Genomic DNA, 20,710 nt, shown 5'->3' with positions numbered 1-20,710 from the left:
AAAAATGTGATAAAAATGTGACAAAAATGTGATAAAAAATGTGACAAAAATGTGATAAAAATTTGACAAAAAAATGACAAAAATGTGACAAAAAAATGACAAAAATGTGACAAAAATTTGATAAAAATTTGACAAAAATGTGACAAAAAAATGACAAAAAATGTGACAAAAAATGACAAAAATGTGATTAAAAATTGACGAAAAAATGACAAAAATGTGACAAAAAAATGACAAAAAACTTACAAAAATGAGTTGAATACCCAACAAAAAAAGGATGGAAAAAAAATCTGATGACGTGAGGAAAAAGATCCTCTCGGTTCAGGCGGGAGTTAAGAGGTTAAAGCCATGCAAAAATAGCAGAGTAAGCATTTATCTATTGGTGAATTTAGCCTACCTTAAAAAAAAGGAAAAAAACTGAAAAAGGAACTGTCTTTACTGCTGACTTGACACATCATTTTGCTGGGAGTGGGACGTCACTACTCGTTTCCATGGAGATGTTGGTCCTTTTCGAAATCTGTAACCCATAGTCGACCCATTGATTATTTGATCTCCGAGTAAAATCCACGTCTGAACTACTTTGTATCATCCACCCACACCGTGTATTCACCAGTGTTCATTTTGTCAACTAAAAGTCAAAGACATATTTTTGCCGACTAAAACTGAATAAAAGTTGTTTATGAGACTAAAACATGACTGAAATGTCCAGATATTTTCATTGACTAAAATATGACAATATACAAATAAAAAGAAGAGACTAAAACCATCCAAACTTCCAATGACAGTTTGAAACAGCCTCATATCATGTATATTCTTATCTTATTCACTGCCAAATGAACAGGTCTATGCTTTCAAGTGGGAGAAGATTTTCACGTTAAAGGTACACTGTGTAACATTTTGGACTGTACTGTTGCGGCAAAACAAAACATGTTCCTAATGACACAGAAAATGCTATTACTGCGGTGTGTAATAAAAGAATGGACTTGGATGAGAAACTAACCTGTTTATATCTCAAATTCTATTGCCTTTTGTCACATCTCCATGGTAATGAGCTGGAGACGTACCCACTCCCAGTAAAGTTTACAGTCATCCCTTAGGAGGGGTGAGCCTCATAAATGTTTGTTTGTACATTTATGGGGTATTTTTCAATTATGAAAATATCTGACATAAAATGTTTGTATTTCAATTTTATTTATAGGGTAAAATTCTACGCTAACTGCAATTTTGCCGTCCCCTCCTCACATAAAGGCTACATCAGGCATAGGCTCCTGATGTGACCTTAATGTAACTTCCTTGTGTTACATAATGATGGTAAAACAAAGTCACTGCTGAAAGAATGATCTCAGCTGATGTATTTTGGCTTCACTGAGGCAAGAATATGATACCCTGCTATTCTCTTTCCCCCAGACTGCAGTGTCCTTGCTGATACAGTAGCATTTCAGTGTGACTGGGCTGCCAGGAAGCCTGCATTTAGCTTCACAGCCTGTACTCAAGCCCAGTCATATCTCGGATCGCAGTCTGTTTCAAGGGCGATCTCTCAACAACAAATTATAGTTCATTAGTTTTATCCTGAAGTTGGACAAAATTCTGCAGTCCATAATTGATGCATTATGCCATAACTGATTGCTTTTTATTGGGGCAACGTAATTTCCAGTAATATAAATTGAAATCGCAGTTATGATCATGGGACTTTTTAACCGTCAGGTCTGTCACAGTACCTGGTTTGGGGTTTGAAGGCGAACGATGAAAGTTTTTGGTTTGTAAATGACACTGAGGTGGAAACTATTCATTTTATGATTGACCTGAGGCTTAATGTGAGAAACACAATAGTTAAAGCTATAATGTTTCAGGCTTGATCAATATGAGGCAGGGGTGGATCTAGAAAAAAAAATCACGGGTGGCACGCAGGGTCAGGGATCATTTCTGGGGTGGCGACACATTTTACAATGTCAAATGTTTATAGCGGGGCACGCAAGTTTTGCTTGATTGCAAGGCATTTTTTTCCGTTTAGATGCAGGCTGAATCTACCAAAATTATATACAAATAGCAGCATTGTCCATAATATAAGTAGAGGGTATCTAAGTCAGGTAAAATGTTTACTTTTGTAAAAAACAAAAAAAAAGAACAAAAAAAACAAAATCATCCTCTTGGGAGCCACAGGACTTGGCACATGGCTCCTTATTTAGCTCTAAAGTTGTTATAAATCTTTGTCCTGTAAAATAAGGAACTAACAGAGTGAGCCTCTGTAAGCACCCAAGTAGCTCTGAGAGCAGATGTGAGACGTCACATTGGTCATACACATGTGAGACATTACATTCTTACACACACCAAAAAAAAACAACTGTTAAATTAATCAGGCTTTGAAGATCTGGATTGCAACTAGTCCTTGAAACAATGCATTTATAAAGTGCCAGTTTAATGACGACACAAGGATTTAGACATCTCCAGACATGGACAAAACCTGGCTGAAATCAATGGGGTGGCAGTTGCCCCCGTGCCACCCCTCTAGATCCGCCCCTGATATGAGGTCATTTTACTAGCTCTATTTTCGATGAGAAAAATATAAACATACTGATGATTGTTTCCACATTGTACTGACATAAAATTAAGTTTATGTGGCAAATTAAACTGTACATTTACCAATATCCATCCTAATATTTCTACAATTCTGCCTTTTTGTTCTGACTTTTATCGATAATCAAGAAAAAATGGTCTCAATTTATATAGCGCTTTTCTACCTTCATCAAGCCCAAAGCACTTTATAGCAAGGAACCAGTCACCCATTCACACTCTCATTCATACACCAATATACACAGACACTGGAGGCAAGGTGGGTGAAGTGTCTTGCCCAAGGACACAATGACAGTTAAGTAAGTGTACACCTTCAGGAACTGGGAGTCAAATCCCCGACCTTCCAATCATGAGACGAGAAGCTCCACCAACTGCGCCACCATCACCGAAGAAGAGGTACACAGTTTTATCGTGACAGCATATAGATTTTTATTTTTGAAACTAGAACAGTGTTTAATAACCTTAAGACATTCAAAATGAGTGACATCGTCTTAGGTCGACCAGTATTTACGTGCCATAGTGTCCTGGATCCTTATCAGTTTCAGTGTTCTCTGATATTTATCAAAGGCACACATTGTCCTATCATGGATTAATGGCATCAGTGCATGTACACACGTTTATCCAGATTATAAGAGCACTTTTTAGATTGTCTATCACAGAGGAGAAATTTTGGTAGTATGTTTTTATTACTTTAATCTTTATCTGACAGTTGGTAAGACAGTGGGTTCAGGAAATGTTCATAATAGACAAGATACAGATAAGAGAACTTAACCTTTAGAAAATGATTTGATAAGATTTTAGAGCAAATCTGCTATTAGTCTGAAAACTTTCTGAAGCCACTGTTTATGTTGTAAAAAAAAATCCTAATCATAGCTCTGATTAAACTGTCACTAAAATTCCATGTACAGATTATACATGACACATACAGTAATTCCAAAGCTTTATCTTCAGCAGAGAGGCACAGTTCGACGCTGGAGCTGAAGGCCTGAGTTTATCTAGACAGTAGACACAGTGAACATATGCTACATTACAGCTTATCACAGCAGGATACAGTTTGGACAAATCAACCATAGTAACTTAGAAAGCAAAGCACTTTTTATAGCAAGAAACACACGTGGGAGCTGTACGAACAACCCTCCTATTCAAACTCCAGTGGGCCCAGAAAAGGGGCATTTATTTACCGTCGCTGTTACTTGGATGGAGTTATGTGCCACAGCTCAGAGGCGGACTGGGACTAAAAACGGCCCTGGACTCTGACCAGCCTGGCCCAAATTAATGTACATTTCGGGCGGCACAGTAGTGCAGCGGTTAGCGCCTCTGCTTCAGAGCTAGAAGGTCCTGGGTTCGATTCCCACCAGGAAGGGGCATTTCTGTGTGGAGTTTGCATGTTCCCCTCGTGTCTGTGTAGGTTTCCCCTACCACTAAAAACATGTACAGTAGGTGATTCTGACCATCATGGAGATGGGTCCCCGGGCGCACCACTGCTCCTTATGGATTGCCTCAGGGGCATCAAAGGATGGGTTAAATGCAGGGGACAAAAAAGTATACAAAACAAAAAAAACATATTATTTTAACTTCTTACCCCCCTTCTTAACCGAGTGCCTTTTCTCCAGTTCGGTTTTACCCAAATCTAAAAACTTCATGACTGGAGAGCAACAGTGTAGCGCCTCATTTGAAGGCTCAGCCCTACAAAAGTGTGTTTTTGTTGGTTTTTCATTGCTTTTTTCGTTGCTATGTTGTGTTTTCGTCACATTTTGTCACGTATTTGACACGTATTTACATTTTTTGCTCCGCTTTCGCCGCTATTTTAATGCTTTTCTTTTAAGCTTTTAGATTTGGGGTAAAGCTCGGTTAAGATGGGGGGTAAGAGGTTAAGGAGACAATTGAGAGGTAGACCGGTGGCCCGAGAGCCAGTGGCCCCTCTGCTCTTCCAGAATGAACACATGGCCTGTCCGCCCCGCCACAGCTCGATAAGACTCACGTCATTGGAATGAAAGAAGAATAAGACACTAAAATGAAAAAATATTCAAACGGTTAATAAATAAAATTCCTATTGAGCTCTGTGCATTAAAAGACAGGGTTCAAATGCTCACTTATAAGTGCTGTATAAGTGCCTGACTACAAATCAAAATCAGTAGGAGAAATCTAGTTCAACGACTTTAATTCCTTTCAGAGCCGAGGAATCTCATTGATTTCCGTATAAATACACACAGATCAAAACGATAAAATGACATTGCAACATCTATTTCTAAAACATGTCAGGTCTACATACATATTAACTTAAAACTGTATACAATAACCATTTGGTCAGAAGGAGTGTTGTTTTGGTTCCACACTGTATGCTGTTGCGTCTTCAAATAACCACATGGCAGACAAATACAGCAGCTCCTCTTGCTGTTTTAAGACTGAGCTGAGTCAGAGTCGTCTGCTGCACTAAAGCCATTTAAAGTCTCCTGCAGAAAAGAGGAAAAACATGAGGCGTGGGTTAAAATAAGGAAAGGGCAGCACTGACTGGGCACGACAAGTTTGCTTTTACTGGCACTGAATCCTGGAGGGGCGGCGGCAAAGCATTACTTCAGCAAACAGACCACAAGAAATTAGCTAAAGTTGGGGTACTATTCTATTCATTGTCTTAATAGTGTAAACCAAACTTAGTCATATTCAGAGCAGCAAATTACTATTTTATTGTTTAGTCAATACAATTTTATTTTATTGTTTAGTCAATAAAATAAAAAGCAAATCCCAGCCTGGGTCTATTCAAATACAAGTAGTGGTGAGTGACCAGCAGAGGGCGCTTCTGCATTTTACAGTACCTTTTGTTTTTGTATGATGCTATTTCACAATAAAAAATGAATACTATTTTGGAGAAAAGAAACCGGTGTAATCATTATTAGGAGGGGTTCTTGTTTAGGCTGTGCTTACAGGAGGCTTGAACCAATCAAACAACAAATTAGGCTTCTAAGCAGGAAACGTGAGTGCTTCTGGGGGCCCGTGTAGTTGTAGAAGGCCAATAAACAGGTGCTCTTCCAAGATTGGGCCAGCGTTGCAATGATCAGATGATGTAGAACAAGTGCAGGAGGTGGAGTAGCCAAATCAAAAGGTCAAAAAAGAAGTCTGAGGCACTCTGTTGTATGAAAAAATATTAAAAGTACTTCAATGGAAGATGGACAGCCTACACGTTTCGACACAACTTCTTTTTTTACCTAGTGATTAGGCATCTCCACCACCTGCAATTGGTCTACACAGCCGTAATCTAGTCTGATTTTTCCCGATCAAATTAGGCTTGTTTAAGATGAGGCAGAAGCTGCAGACGCACGATTCGTGTCCAAGGTGAAGTACCACAGACTTGCTCTGACGTAAGCTGTGTACTCTTGTGAGACCTGGGCAGGTGAGTGCAGACGACAAAGACAACGGGTATGACGGGAAATTAAGTGCTGTCAACACATGTACTGTGCTGACTGACTGAGCTCTGTTTTGAGGACGCCCTGACACTCAGCCGCTTCACCCTCCTCATTATTACTTCTTCTTAAAACTGAAGAAATACTTTTACTAGAACAGAAAGTGCCAAGGATGTTGTTCATTAAAGATAACATGACGAGTAGAGGTTTATTATCATCTTAAATCCATTGTAAGTCCAACTTTCTTTGAGGAGCAGTCTGTTCTTTGCTCTGATGAGGATGGCTTCTCACTGTGGAGTGTGGAGGAGGCAGAAATACGTTCACAAACCTTTCACACATTTTTCTTCAGAAAATCTTTCAAACAAATGCGAGACCTGTGGCTCCAGTGAGGAGCTGCGTGGTCTGAGGCAGCCTCTCTGTTCTCGGGCCAAATGGATTCTCGGCGCCTTCTTGCCTCCAGCAACAACTGCCTGACAAGCCAGATGAGGCGCTCTGCATCTTAAACAAGCCTGGTCTGCAACTTTCAGCGTGGCAGCAGCAAAGATTAAGAAATGAATTAAAACTGCATGAATAACCCCAGGTAATTGATTTTGTGGTATAAAGTCATATCCCTTTAAGACACGTTGGAAATAAATCCAAGTTAGTCATAGCTCAAATAGCTAAATTAGTCACTGACCTGACTTTGGAGCTCTGCACCTTCAGACACCTCGGAGAACTGCATGCTGGGGAATGTAGGCGCGTGGGAGACGCGGGGCTGAGTGTGGTTACCCGCACTGTAAAGCCGAGGCCTCTTGATCTGGTCCTGGGACGACAGTGGAGTGAAGCTGTTCCTTCTGTAGAAACCGGGAGGCATCTCATTCACAGCTTTCGTCTGAACAAGAGAGATTTGATCTTTTACAGTAACAGCAGAAGGCAGGGTGATATGACAAGAACGTACATCACGATTCTCTTAAAGCTTTATAATGAACCGTTCTACTTCTTCTTTGAGTTCACACCTCACTGTGATTCGTTACATCCAGAGCATAATGGAGGCCGATTAAGAAGTGCGTGGGGAAAAGTTGACGCCGTGTCATTGAATATATAGAGTTGCTTTAAACAAAAAAGAAATCCATCCATGGCATAAATATTGTTTTCATCTTTAGAGATCATGATTAGTTATATATCACCAGTGGTGGAAAGTAACAAAGTAAAAAGTACAAATGATAGGTGCTTTTACTTTATGATGAATACTTTCTTTTTACTTCACTACATTTTAAAGCCTGTATCTGTACTTACTACTCCATTTTTAAATTGGGTTAAAAGTATTTCATTTTCAAAGTGACCTCTCTACGATAAACTGGTTTAGTCCCAGTTTAGGCCTTGTTTAGATCTGGTTTAGTTCCTGTTTATGACATGAGTTAGTGGTTTACAAGTTTAGAGCTGGTTTGATTAAAAAAAACCTGCACATTAAAACTATTAAATACTTTTATTTTTTACTTATTAAGTACAATATCCGATGCATACTTTTAGACTTTTGCTTAAATAAAAATGTTATCAGATACATTTACTTTTACTTAAGTACGTTTTTGGTCCTGCATCTGCACTTTTACTTCAGTAAGAATATTGAGTATTTCTTCCACCACTGTCATTTTATATTGTTTAATTTGGTTCATTTCAGGACCTAAAGTTGGGCTGTAGAACTATTTTCAGGAGGTTACAAACCTTTGCCAGGAAACGGTTTCTTTCAATATTTACATACAGTATCTACCGCAGAAATATGAAAACACTTCCTGAGTCTATTTAAATGACTGGTCCTAAGTTGTTTTGATCATGATTTTACCGTTTTGTGCTTATTCCATAAATCGTCTGTGGTGAAATACAGCATTTAACATCATAAGTAACACATTCGAACTGGAAAGTGTTTTGTCTTGTGTGTTGGTGCTTGTCATTCTGTGTGGAGGGTGTGTCCATATCAGTGGAGAACCCCTGGCCGAGGCTATCTCAGCATCTCATTACTGTAAGAGAAACACATTTTCAAGAAACTATAAATCCAAAGCCGCTTTTTTGGTCAGTGGTTGTAAACAGAAGATTCCTCACCCAGTTTAACAAGAGCTTTCCACATGTGTTAACACCCACTCTGTCTAGAATTTATGCAAAAAACTGTCCCAAAAGTGTTTTAATTACTTTAACAGCCCGTTTCATGGAACAATTAATGTATTATCTTCAAATCTTTGCCTTTACATCATTTCAGTGTTTTATCTGGAAGTAGATGTTAACCCAAGTCTTGTAACCTCAAGCTTTAATGATAAACTACTCAGGAAAAGATAAAGTATATCCGGTTTGTCCCTGTAGGAAAATCACGACAAACTTACCAGTGGTCTGTCTCTATGTGTGTTGACGGCCTGGACTTTTAGGTCAAACATGTCGACTTTGCAACCTGACAGACAAGACGAGGAATGCGTTATGAACAGAGGAAATGTCAAAGTAAGAATTGAAAGTTATGCAGACTGAATAAACATACCGTAAGCCACTGGGGTCAGCTTGAGGACAGTGTGCAGGGGGCATTTCAAGTAGGGGAGATCATCTGTGCCAAGATAAATAAAACAGGCTTTTATCTATAAAGTAACATGGGTGTTGTGGTCACAGCTAGTAAGAGGTGTGCAGTATTTCTCCTACAGCCTCCAGAGTGTGAAGCAAACAGATGACCACTTCCTCTGCTGATGTGCTGTCTGTCCCGGCCTAATTATAGGACTTTTTTATTCCACCCAGAGCCACTCATTTTACACTGGCAGTTTATACGCCTTGTGCATGTCATCCCTGTCAGACTGCACTGCCCACTGCTTATACCCAAAATAAACGGAGGAAAACCTCAGAGATTTTAATACTTTTGGACACCAGTGTGTGGGTTTTAATATTTGAATATATAACAGAATGCAAAAAATATCAATGAGTCAGAGTGAAGGTAATTTAAGCTCTGAAATCATAAGGATGACCGACATAAAGGTCGGTGGACACTAAAAACATGTTAGGTTACTCACTTCCTCATGCGGGTAGTGAAGAACTTTTGATGAACGATTGTGCTTAACCCCTCACCTCCCACCTGAACCGAGCACATTTTCTCCAGTTTGGCTTTACCCCAGTCCAAAAGCTTCTGGAAAAAAGTTGTGAAAATAGCAACAAAACTGAGACGAAAACAATGATGGAAATGTGACAAAAAAGTGACGAAAAATGGATGAAAAAGTGGCAAAAATGTCACAAGAAACTGACAAAAATTCACAAAAAAATGACAAAAATGTGACAAAAAATAACAAGAACGTGACAAAATGTGACAAAAAAATGACAAAAATTTGATTACAAAAATGACGAAAAAATGACAAAAATGTGACAAAAAATGACAAAAAAAATGACAAAAATGTGACAAAAATGTGATAAAAAATTGACGAAAAAAAATGACCAAAATGCGCCAAAAAATGACAAAAATGTAACAACATGTGACAAAAAATGACAAAAATTTGATCAAAAAAATGACAAAAAAAGGATGAAAAAAAAGGACAAAAATGTGATAAAAAATTGACAAAAAATTGACAAAAAATGACAAAAAAATGACAAAAATTGATTTAAAAAATGGACGAAAAAAATGTCCAAAAAAATTACAAAAATGAGTTGAATACCCAACAAAAAAATGATGGGAAAAAAATCTGATGACGTGAGGAAAAAGATCCTCTCGGTTCAGGCGGGAGTTAAGAGGTTAAGTAGTAAATAAGACTTAGGGCAGGGTACCGTTAAACGATACCAATATAGTAACGGAAAAATGTTTAGGTACTACTTGATTGAGAAAAAAAGTATTCTGGAATAAATTAACATTAGGTATTGAAAAAAGTATTGTTAAAGCACCGGTACCGGCCCTAGTAAAATTATTTTAAAGCAACATTACTCTTCGCATTACTTGGGGGAATATTTACTCTGCCTGCAATTACATATACCGCTAGATTTTCACCTTGAACAAAATACTGTCGTCTCAATTTTAACAGTTTGTATTAGTCTTTTAACTCCTCATTCGTCACATGAGTTTCACCTGCGCTCTTGTCCAGGAAGTAGGCCAGTAAGCAGCGCATGACGGCCTGGTGACAGATGACCAGCACGTTCCCCTGTCTCTCCAGTTCCATAATGACCGGCTCCAAACGCTGAACCAGGTCTTGATAAGACTGCAGAAATAGAACAGTCAAATATATTATGGTTCGCTCACATATGACACACATGCATGAGCGTTACCTCTCCTCCAGGGTAGCGATAGTGGTACTTGTCTTGGTCTCTCATGGCATATTCTTCTGGATACGTTTCTTCAATCATCTTATACGTCATCTCCTCACACACCCCCTACACATAGTAACACACGGAACTCAGGCTTTGTGCAGATTCAACGGGAAATCTTGTATTGCACTCCAAAAATGAATATCTAGATTAGTTTAAATGTCTCAAATGGAGCATAATCATGAACATTTTAGTTTGTTTAATTAGTTAAGATTTAACTAGATTATTTCACTTGTTCTGAGATGTTTCTGACTCGTTTCAAGCTAGATGACCTCAGAACCAGTGGGAAATGTCCATAAAATAGCAAAGTAAAGTTGGTCCAATCAGAAAAAAAAGTCTAAATGAATGAAACCCACTCAAAGCAGGAATAATATTCTCACTTCGACTAATTTAAACCCATTCTTGATGTGAAGTTTTTCGTAGTGTGTTGCAGTTACAATGTGTATACTCTACGGAGAAAACTTACAGCATCTATTTCATTGAGGATCTTCCACTGCTCGTATGGGACGCCCAGCTCCTCTGCCGTCTGGATGGTGCGACAGAGCTGGCTGGTCCACACTTTCAGGTCAGAGAGATGGTGTTCTTCAACAAAAGCCTTGAGTGAAGCTGAAAACTGCAAATAAATAGTACAACAGGTACTCACTAAAAAGTAGATTAAGAAGTGCAGTGGGGATGAAAGAGTTATATGACATCTGTTTATTAAGCTCCTCCTTCAGTACATTCAACCTGTGTCTTAAAGTCCTTTTCATTGCAAGTTTCTCTCATTTGTCTGTGCCACATTTTCACTTAAACTAAACAAAAACACACAGTCCGTCCAAAGCACCTGTTTGCCGTTCTCCGTGAGCTCCGAGTCGCCCCCGATGCGCCCCTGCACGTTGTGTTGGCTCTCTCCGTGGCGGCAGAGGTAGATGGAGTGGGAGTGCACGTGGATGTTCATGAGGTAGTACACGATCCTACTCTGGATGTAGTCCTGCACTTTGTTCACCAAGAAGCGCCGGCCCACATCAATGACCTGGATGAAGGACAAGTTCCTGAATAGAATAAGGAGAAATAAGAATGTGAAATGAGAAATAAGAACCAACGGCATTGGTATTGTGCTTCTGTAATATCAAGTAAAAATAACTTGCTTTGGCAGCTTTGGGAAGTCAGAAGAGATTATAATTGATGTACAAGTAGTTACATTGTGATTGTACATATAAAAAGGGCTAGGCTATTTCCCGTCATGTGGATAGATCTCAATTTTCGATTGAAGCATATTTTTTCAATCTAAAACAATTTGGTTCAAAAACTTTTTAACTAAACTTAACAAACAGAACTGTTTAACGCACATAAATCTCCTATTGTACCTTGTCTTTTCTGAAAAGTTCTATAATTTATATGTTGAGTTGTATCATGACCATGACCCATATGTGTAAAAGTATATGAACAAAATCATCAATTACACAGCTCCATAAAATATTAGTAAATTAAGCATATCCTTTTTAACTCTTTTTACTCACTCTTTGGCTTCATAAACGACTTCGTTCTACCTACAGAAAGAAAGCCTGTATTTCCCTCTAGTGGACAATTGTTGAAATTACAGGTTAATTTAAAACATTTTAATAAAAACACTTACTTCATGTGTTATCTTCAGTGAAGATTTGTATTTGTGTATTTAAACATGTAGAAATGCTACCAAATAAATTCATATCATATCATGCTTACTTGTCATGTTCGTCTGGATCCAGAGGTTGGTAGGTGACTTTGTAACATTCGATTCTCTTTAGGAAATCCTCCATGACGCTCTCTCTGTCCTTTTCAGGATAATCTGGACTGGACACTTTTACTTCCTATTTTTTAAATATAAAGCAGCAACAAAAGAAACAGGTTTGAAGTAAGAAATTAGCATTTCAGTGAAGTCTCACAATAATATCATGGATCATTCATATCTTTCTCGCTCTATATATATATATATATATATATATATATATCATATCATATCATTTTACAGACGGTCTAAATGTGTGATGTGGTGCTGTGAAATTACAGTACATTGATGTTGTGTCGCTTACATAAATAAATTACTGTACTTTTAATCTCTACACATTTTTAGAGGAAACACAGTATTTCTACAATACAATGATCCTCCAAATAATCACAATAAAAAACATTAATAAATAAAATTTCAGTACTACAATTGTGATTATATTTTGGATTTACATATTTTCTAATCAATATTCAGCTCTCAACGCACATCCAGAAGCATTAAAGGAATAGGCCACCGTTTTTACATACTGAAATATGCTCTTACCTCACTTTAGACATGTTAATATATCCCCGTCTGGTCTTTGTCCGTGCGCTCTGTCAGTCAAACGGAGCACATACGCAGCCTCTCCCACATGTCATATAGCTCCAAAAAAGCTCACGATAGAAGCTACCAAGCTCTTCCACGTGTTCCCTATTTAAATAAAGTTACGTGAAGTGTTTTCATGCGAAGTATATTTACACAGAAATGTAGCATGTCGATTTTATAAGCAAATAAAAAGGGGGACTATATTGTGAGGCGTAATGATACGAGGAGTAAAATGTCCGCGCAGTAACTCCTAAAGGTTATTGACGGAAGTGAGCGGGGAAGTCTTTAGGAGTTACTGCGCGGACGCTGTGCTCCTTGTATCATTACGCCTCACAATATAGTCCCCCTTTTTATTTGCTTATAAAATCGACATGCTACATTTCTGTGTAAATATACTTCGCATGACAACGCTTCACGTAACTTTATTTAAATAGGGAACACGTGGAAGAGCTTGGTAGCTTCTATCGTGAGCTTTTTTGGAGCTATGTGTCATGTGGGAGAGGCTGCGTATGTGCTCCGTTTGCGTGACAGAGCGCACGGACAAAGACCAGACGGGGATATATTAACATGTCTAAAGTGAGGTAAGAGCATATTTCAGTATGTAAAAACGGTGGCCTATTCCTTTAAAGTTTGAGAAAAGACATGCCTTTCAGAGCATTTTGAGAGACATAAACTGCAAAGCAAAACAACATGTAACATTGTGGCTTTCCAAATAATGCATCTTAACCTGAGCAGCTAAACTGAAATATGCTTGAAACTAAAAGAACTCGCACCAGTATGTTTTCGGCGATGACGTCAGGATCGTCACAAACGGACTCGACAAAAAACACCTGCAATAACAGAGGTGAATTAAGTATTCTCATTTATTTAATCAACCATAATATAGTTGATATTCCACTGACCTTATAGGCATTGTCTTTGGCAAAGTTCAGTATAAGCTCTCGCCTCTCTCTGGTTGTGTTAGTAGCATCAAATACCTGACAAAAAAAACAAAAACAAATTGTCAGCCACAAGAAAAAGAACAGTTCATAAATTCATGAGAGGAAATAAATGATTCAGTCTCACAGCGATTTGTCCTCCTTCATCATTGAGATACGACTTGACATCCTGCAGTGCGATCAGGGCACACTGTCTGTAGAAACAATGATACGAACACAAACATCAGGTAATTCTCTTAGTGGATTTGTACAATTTAATCAAGGATCAGCCGGTACACAAGTAATTAGATTGTGACAGAGACAGCCAGGGGAGCAATGTAATCTAAAGTGTGCTCTGTAAACAGGTATGTCTGGGCTGCACAATATTATTATATGCATTACCTAACATGGACACTACAAAAACATGAGCTTTTTATACAGCATTAGTCGTGGTCCAAACTCACAATAACATCATGAGTTTCAAGTCATTTCTAGCTTTCTAACATCCCAATCTTCAAAGTTGTGTGTTTATAAGCACATTTGAAAACTTTGAAGGAGCAAGACTGTCACAATAATAACTACAACAACTAGCCTGCTCTTTCACACTCAGTATAAAGGCATTATTCACGGCACCGCACTCACTTTCTGATCCGCATGGCCTCTTTGTTGTCATGTCTGAAGAAATCATAGGACTTATAAGACTTGACAGCTTCTCTTCTATAAACACCAAGGTTAAACACTGTGGGGAAAAAAGGCACAAAATAACAATAAGATAAAGGATTTTCACGCACCACCTGAATGTTTTCCGTCATAGCGGTTTTTCAACATTCCATTGGGAAACACGGGGAGTTAAGTTTACCGCAACAAAAACCTATTCGGCCACACGGTGACACCACTGTGGCCTACGCTTGAGCTGGAGAAACGACTTTGTGGTTACACCCTGGCAGAGATTAAGATGTTAAATATATACTGAAGTACTTACCTCTGGGCAAACGTGTTAAACACTTACTACTCAAGCCTACTCAAGTCACAGAACATGTGGCTTTGTGCAACCGGAAAGGTATTAGACAAATCTCTCAAAAGACTTACACATGAGTTAATGAAATGTACACAGTTTTTGACATGAAAAAAGTAGTTTAGTATTTTCATGTGCCTTGAGGTTAGGAATATATAACCAACAAAAGTGGTGCCTAAACCTTTTCTCTGTGCCTCCTATTTTACCAGTAATATCACTCTTCAATCGGACAAGCTAATTTCAGGTACTTAACCTTTTGACTCCCGCCTGAACCGAGAGCATTTTCTCCAGTTTAGCTTTACCCAAATCCTGTAGGCCAGTGTAACGCCTCATTTGAAAGCTAAGATCTACAAAACTCATCTAAATGGATCTTTTTCCTCACATCATCAGATTTTTTTCCATCTTTTTTGGGGGTATTCAATTCATTTTGTAACTTTTTGTCATTTTTTTTAAATCAATTTTTTGTCATTTTTTGGTCACATTTTTTGTCACATTTTTTGTCATTTTTGTCACATTTTTTGTCATTTTTTGCCTTTTTTGGTCACATTTTTGGTCACATTTTTTGTTGTTTTTTGTCACATTTTTTGTCATTTTTTGTCACATTTTTGTCATTTTTTCGTCACTTTTTTGTCAAAGTTTTCTCACTTTTTTGTCACATCTTCATCATTGTTTTCATCTCAGTTCTGTCGCTATTTTCACACCTTTTTTCCAGAAGCTTTTGAATTGGGGTAAAGCCAAACTGGAGAAAATGTACTCAGGTTCAGGTGGGAGTTAAGGGGTTAAATTCATTTTAAAGGGACTACACGGAGTTTAAATATGTTAAAAGTAAGTATGTTCCAGCAGTGTGTGTAATGTGTAGAATGAGCACAAACCTATTCACCACAACTGCCTCTAAAATCCTGCACTCAGAAAGGTGTTCGGTATTCGGGTCTGAAGTACCGCCATGCACGAGCTTAATTTAGAACCTGCAGTTACGACTAAGACCTGAGGTGGCAGTAGTGAGTATAAAAAATTACCAACTTGCATTTCATCCCTTTAATGGTAAAAAATAGTTTGTAGAACAATAACAAATGCATTATAGGAGTATTTTTAAATGCTGTTATAATTCGAGCAACTAAAACTTTTTTTTTTTTTAAGAAACTGGGGTTCCACATTGTCTAGATTCCCTATTCTGTCAGAAAATATGAAAATTGTGGTTAATGGCAAGAAAATCATCAATAGCAAGAACAATACATTAGGTAAATTCCCTTGTGAGGAACACATTACCTCACATTTTTGCACATTTGATGAGAGATCTTTGTCTGTCACACACCCCAAAGGGCGCCAGGGTACCTGCACACACCTTTAGTTGGTACTCCAATCCAGTTGAGGTACCGCGTCAGCTTCTTGGACATGTAGGTCTTTCCTCTGGCAGGCAAACCTATCATCACTATCACTGTTGGAGAGTTGGTCATGTAGGAGGCCCAGGCTGCACGTCAAAGACAAACACAAATGGTTAGACACGAGGCGCCTACAGTGGCCTGGTTTTAAACACATCACATGTTTTTGCTACATCGGTTCAAGTAAAATGTCTATTAAGGCACAATGATTTACATAACATAACTGATCAGGTTGACGACAGTCCAGCTGACCTCAAAATCTGCTCCAAGTAAAAATCTGATTATGTTTTACACTTACGATTAATTTGAATATGAAGCATTTAAAGGTGTGACAGATGCTAATCAGCTATGTAGTATCTACTCACAGCAGCATGATTAGTTTTATGCAGTGTTATTTTCGTCGACTAAAATATTTAGTCTTAATTTTAGTCAAAGTGATATTTTTGACGACTAACATTGGACTAAAACCAGATTAAAAAATGTTCGTGAGACTAAAACTATGACTAAAATGTCCAGATATTTTAGTCGACTAAAATAAGACTAAATAAAAATGAAAAGGAGAGACTAAAATCATCCAAACTTCTATTGACCATCTGAAAGAGCCTCAGATCATGCAAATCCTCTGCTAAAGGATCAGCTCTGAGCTTTGTTCATGTGGAGCAGCTCCATGAAGCAGAGGAACAAGATTAAATATGATTATAATAAATGTTATAAATACAAAGTCGACTAAATTGACATGCAATTTTAGTCGACTAAAACTAGACTAAAATTGAAAAGATTTTTTTGACTAAATCTCGACTAAAATTAAATTACATTTTGGTCAAAAGAATAAGACTAAAACTAAATTAAAATATGTTGTCAAAATTAACACTGGTTTTATGGGGAAATCAATACTTGAAAAATCAATTTATATATATATATATTTTAACGGTTCATATTAATTTTCTAAATGGAATTGTGTTTTATGGTCATAAATTACCACATAAGGCAGCTGATTAGCATCCATCATTTTAAACTTAATTTTCCTGTTACAACAATGAATTTAGCTTACAGACCGGAAAAGGCTCTGAGGCCGACAGGACATTTGAGCTCCATATTGTATAACCTGAAAACAACGGATTATACAACACTGTTCCCTTTTAAAATGTCATTCATTCGTCGGTTACTCTTTAACCTTTATTCTTTTACATAGTAACGTGTTCTGAAAGTTGAGTTATATGTCCTGTTATCCGTTACAGTCTGTGTGCATATTTGAGCATATTTTCCAGCCTCTTTTATGTGTCTACGATAAGCTCAAGTGGCCAGACGAGACCAGACATGAGCTGGTATTCTTTAAAAGCACTCAAAACATACGCTCGCACACATATTTTCTTGCGCCGTTTAATATTTCCATGACCTTGACATGCTTGCTCGGAGTAGTGCTACCAATGTGACACAAAACGTAGATTATTTGTTTTACGAAAGCACCCACATTGTACAGAGCCAGTTTGGCAAGTCAAAGAGGTGACATTTTGACAGTGGAGGGACTTGCGTAGACTTTTCCCACGGCACAAGTCACACAAAGCACACTACTGGTTGACAGTTTGACAAATCAAAACGTAAGTGATGTTTTGATAACTCAACAGAAGATGCTAAATTTTTTATGAGTTACATAAGTCACAGATGCTTTTCTAAACGCCATTACTGAAGCAAATTTCACACCTCAATAGCGGTGCTTCTGAAATCTGAACCTTCTTTAGCCGCAACCCCCTGTAGAACAACCACTGGTGTTTTGCAACCCCCCACAGTGCGTGTTGTCCATTCAAACCACAATGAAAACAGACCTTCTGTGCGACCCCCTCAAATGATGATGACCTCTGCTCTATGGAACTGAATATTCTTTATGCACTGTGATATGAGTTTGTGCACCGTTTCTCTCAAATACATTTATTTAATTTAATAGCATTGATATGAATACACTCTTCAGACTGTCTGTGCTCAATATAATTCACTTATCGGTACTGAATTGTAATAGTACTCCTCTATTACAGGGTGAAACTTACAGCACTTCTTTTCGGTGGTCCTCACTTCAGTCCTTTTGGTTTCACTGGAGCCATCTGAAGCTGTGGCCTGTCTCTGCTGTTTACCTGCCATGATGAGGACCTTTCCTATGGGCCTAGAGGAGAATGAGTTTAAGTCAAAAGCACATTTTAAAAAGCCTTTCTTTGTTGATGCTAGATAAATATATGTTTTGAAATATACTTTACAAAGATGCAGTGGTGCTCCATCAAATAAACAAATCACATATTACTCAGCAGCACTGGTTTGCAGCACAGTACATAATAAGAAAATAGACTATAACATGGTAATAATTGTGGTCACTGCATGGAAAAAGGTCACACATGATTTATTATTTTATAGTTATATGGATCATCAGAAAACATGGTTTGTGTTGATGGAGACAGGTGATAATCCGTTTCCGTTGCTATTTCTATCCTATTACCAGGTTATTACTATGCCGTGAAGCAAAGTGCAACTACATATTGTGTCGATGTTACTTCAGTGATCAGTGCAACACTTTTACAATAAACTAATGTCTAATGACAACAGTTATGTTGCCTCGCGGCGTGGCACCTTTTTGACAGCAACAGCACACGCAGCCAGGCCCTCAAACTTCCATCATCTTCTACCCTTGTGTTAAGCATGGACAAGAAACAAACATTTATAAAGTGAAGTCCTTTACCCGGAGGCGGCAGGTGCAGTCTGGATGAGTCTTTTCTCGGCAATTACAAAGCCATCAGTGTTTTTTTGCTGCTCGGAGCGTCTGACTCCTGCTGCTACGCGTCTTCTTTACGGATGTTGAGGCTCCTCCCACCGGCGGCAAACACCGGAAGTGCGCTACTCTACTTCCGGAGATGTCAACATAAAAGGCTTTTTCCTTTTTTTTTGCTTAGATCGCATAGATATACAAGAGATAACCGGTTAATCAGTGTTAATTTTGACAACATATTTTAATTTAGTTTTGGTCTTAGTCTTTTGACTAAAACGTAATTTAATTTTAGTGTAGATTTAGTCGAAAAAATCGTTTCAATTTTAGTCTAGTTTTAGTCGACCAAAATTGTATGTCAATTTAGTCGACTAAATTTAAGACTAATTTAGTCGACTTTGCATTTATAATATTCATTATAATCATTTTTAATCCAGGTCCTCGAACTTCATGAGCTGCTCCACATGAACAAAGCTCAGAGCTGCTCCTTTGGCACAGAGGCTCTTTCAGACGGTCAGAAGTTTCGATGATTTTAGTCTCTCCTTTTCATTTTTACTTAGTCTTATTTTAGTCAACTAAAATATCTGGACATTTTAGTCACGAAAAACGTTTAATTTAGTTTTAGTCCAATTTTAGTCGTCAAAAATATCACTTTGACTAAAATTAAGACTAAATATTTTAGTCGACGAAACTAACACTGTTATCCATTCAGCCCCATTCATAGTAATGATCCCTAGTGGTCTGTGAAATTAACATGGCTGCTCAATCTCCTCCTACGAAGCCTGTTCCTTAAAAGGGCGAAAAGGCCCAACAGTGGCAGAAAGGCTCAACCACTGTGGAGGCCACGAGCCTTTTGGAGCACCAAGGGGTGGAATTACAGCAATGTTAGCCATGTTCACCATAGGACCAAAGAGAAAGGCTTTTCTCACCCAATAGCAGGTCCACAGCATGGACAGCAAATAGAATGATATTAATAATAACAACATTTCTGACAATGGTCCATGAAGTTTTCTGACCTCCTGAAAAAGTTATACAATTATTTCTGACCCCTCTCATGTCCTGCACTCCTGAGCTGTTCCCATCCAGACGAACTGGTATACAAACGTATCCCTCCCCATTTCAGTAACAGAGCAGAGCAGTGAGGTGTGCGATGGAAATATGTGTCACTGTCGTTATGGGAATATTTCTTGTATGTGGCAGTCTATGTGTCCAAGAAAAATTCCCCATGCAACAATAAAATAAAATAAAAATCTTGAATCTTGAAATAGGCCTATACATTTTTCAAAATAATCTGGAGGCCCAGCGGATAGAGTAAATGCTATGGGGCCAGAATGTTGCCTACCCCTTGTATAGGTGGTAACCAGCTGTAGTGCAGACAACCCCTTAATTCCCTTTTACTCAAATATATCGTGCATACAACAAATGTGAGGGAATTGCACAAGATTTGAAGTCGTTTAAATGCTCAATTCAAATCATGCTTAAAAACCCTTAAATACAGTGGGAGGAAAAAGTGAGTTTTCTTGTCTGCTTAAACTAATACCCAAACATTTACATTGAATCAGATGTTTATTGGCCATAACATGTAAACATTCATGGGACAGCGTGGAATAGATCAGTTGCTCCTAGAGCTAATAAGACAAATGCAGACATTCAGAGTCCAATCACTGGGGTGTGGCTTAAAGCTGCCCTTGCCGATGAAAAATACATACTAAGAATTGTCTCTTGTTGAGGATCATTGTCTCATGTACACCATGCCTCGTTCAAGAATCAAGAATTGTTGATTTGTATAAAGCTGGAAAAGGTTACAGAACCATCTCTAAAAGTCTTGATGTTCATAAAACAGAAAAAATGCCAATAAATGGAGAACGTTTAGCATTGTTGCTTTACTTCCAAGGAGCGGCTGCCCTGTAAAGATGACTCCAAGGGCACAGCGCAGAATACTTAATGAGGTAGAAAAGGCTAGCAGCTAAAGACTAATGGAAATCACTGGCTCATGCCAACATCTCTATTTACACATCTACAATACGTAAAACATTGAACAAGAATGGGGTTCATGAGAGAACGC

The 20,710-nt window shown here is 38.1% G+C and overlaps 1 protein-coding gene across 2 annotated transcripts; it reads right to left on the bottom strand.

Annotated features, from left to right (window-relative positions):
* Window positions 1–4,716: 4,716 nt before the first annotated feature.
* On the bottom strand, window positions 4,717–18,769 carry LOC306963931 (6-phosphofructo-2-kinase/fructose-2,6-bisphosphatase 2-like). Of its 2 annotated transcripts, none has more exons than XM_079557703.1 (16): window positions 18,622–18,769; window positions 17,942–18,046; window positions 15,863–15,988; window positions 14,148–14,244; window positions 13,654–13,720; window positions 13,491–13,565; window positions 13,362–13,418; window positions 11,961–12,085; window positions 11,080–11,287; window positions 10,723–10,869; window positions 10,218–10,322; window positions 10,021–10,150; window positions 8,467–8,529; window positions 8,314–8,382; window positions 6,643–6,830; window positions 4,717–5,021 (listed from the first exon to the last, which is right to left on the bottom strand). In XM_079557703.1, exons 2-16 carry the CDS (start codon window positions 18,030–18,032, stop codon window positions 4,968–4,970), a joined length of 1,602 nt encoding a protein of 533 aa, XP_079413829.1. In that variant the 5' UTR covers window positions 18,033–18,046; window positions 18,622–18,769; the 3' UTR covers window positions 4,717–4,967. The 2 variants fall into 2 exon arrangements, with proteins under 2 accessions (XP_079413829.1, XP_079413828.1); XM_079557702.1 differs by having other exon boundaries at window positions 6,643–6,837; window positions 8,318–8,382.
* Between the last annotated feature and the right edge of the window lie 1,941 nt (window positions 18,770–20,710).

The sequence above is a fragment of the Gobius niger genome (assembly GCF_951799975.1).
Source record: "Gobius niger genome assembly, chromosome: 6".
NCBI classification, from domain to species: domain Eukaryota; kingdom Metazoa; phylum Chordata; class Actinopteri; order Gobiiformes; family Gobiidae; genus Gobius; species Gobius niger.
The sequence above is the reverse complement of the archived record's forward strand: the minus strand, read 5'-3'. Positions and strand labels throughout refer to the sequence as shown.

What these genes read in the sequence shown, in the direction of transcription:
- LOC306963931 (XM_079557702.1), bottom strand. Translation starts at nt 18,032, where the DNA reads ATGGCAGGTAAACAGCAGAGACAGGCCACAGCTTCAGATGGCTCCAGT. An exon ending in ATGAAGGAGGACAAATCGCT is followed by an intron (nt 13,566 to 13,653) that starts GTGAGACTGAAT and finishes TTTTTTTGTCAG; the next exon opens with GTATTTGATGCTACTAACAC. An exon ending in TCCTCAATGAAATAGATGCT is followed by an intron (nt 10,323 to 10,722) that starts GTAAGTTTTCTC and finishes TACTATGTGTAG; the next exon opens with GGGGTGTGTGAGGAGATGAC.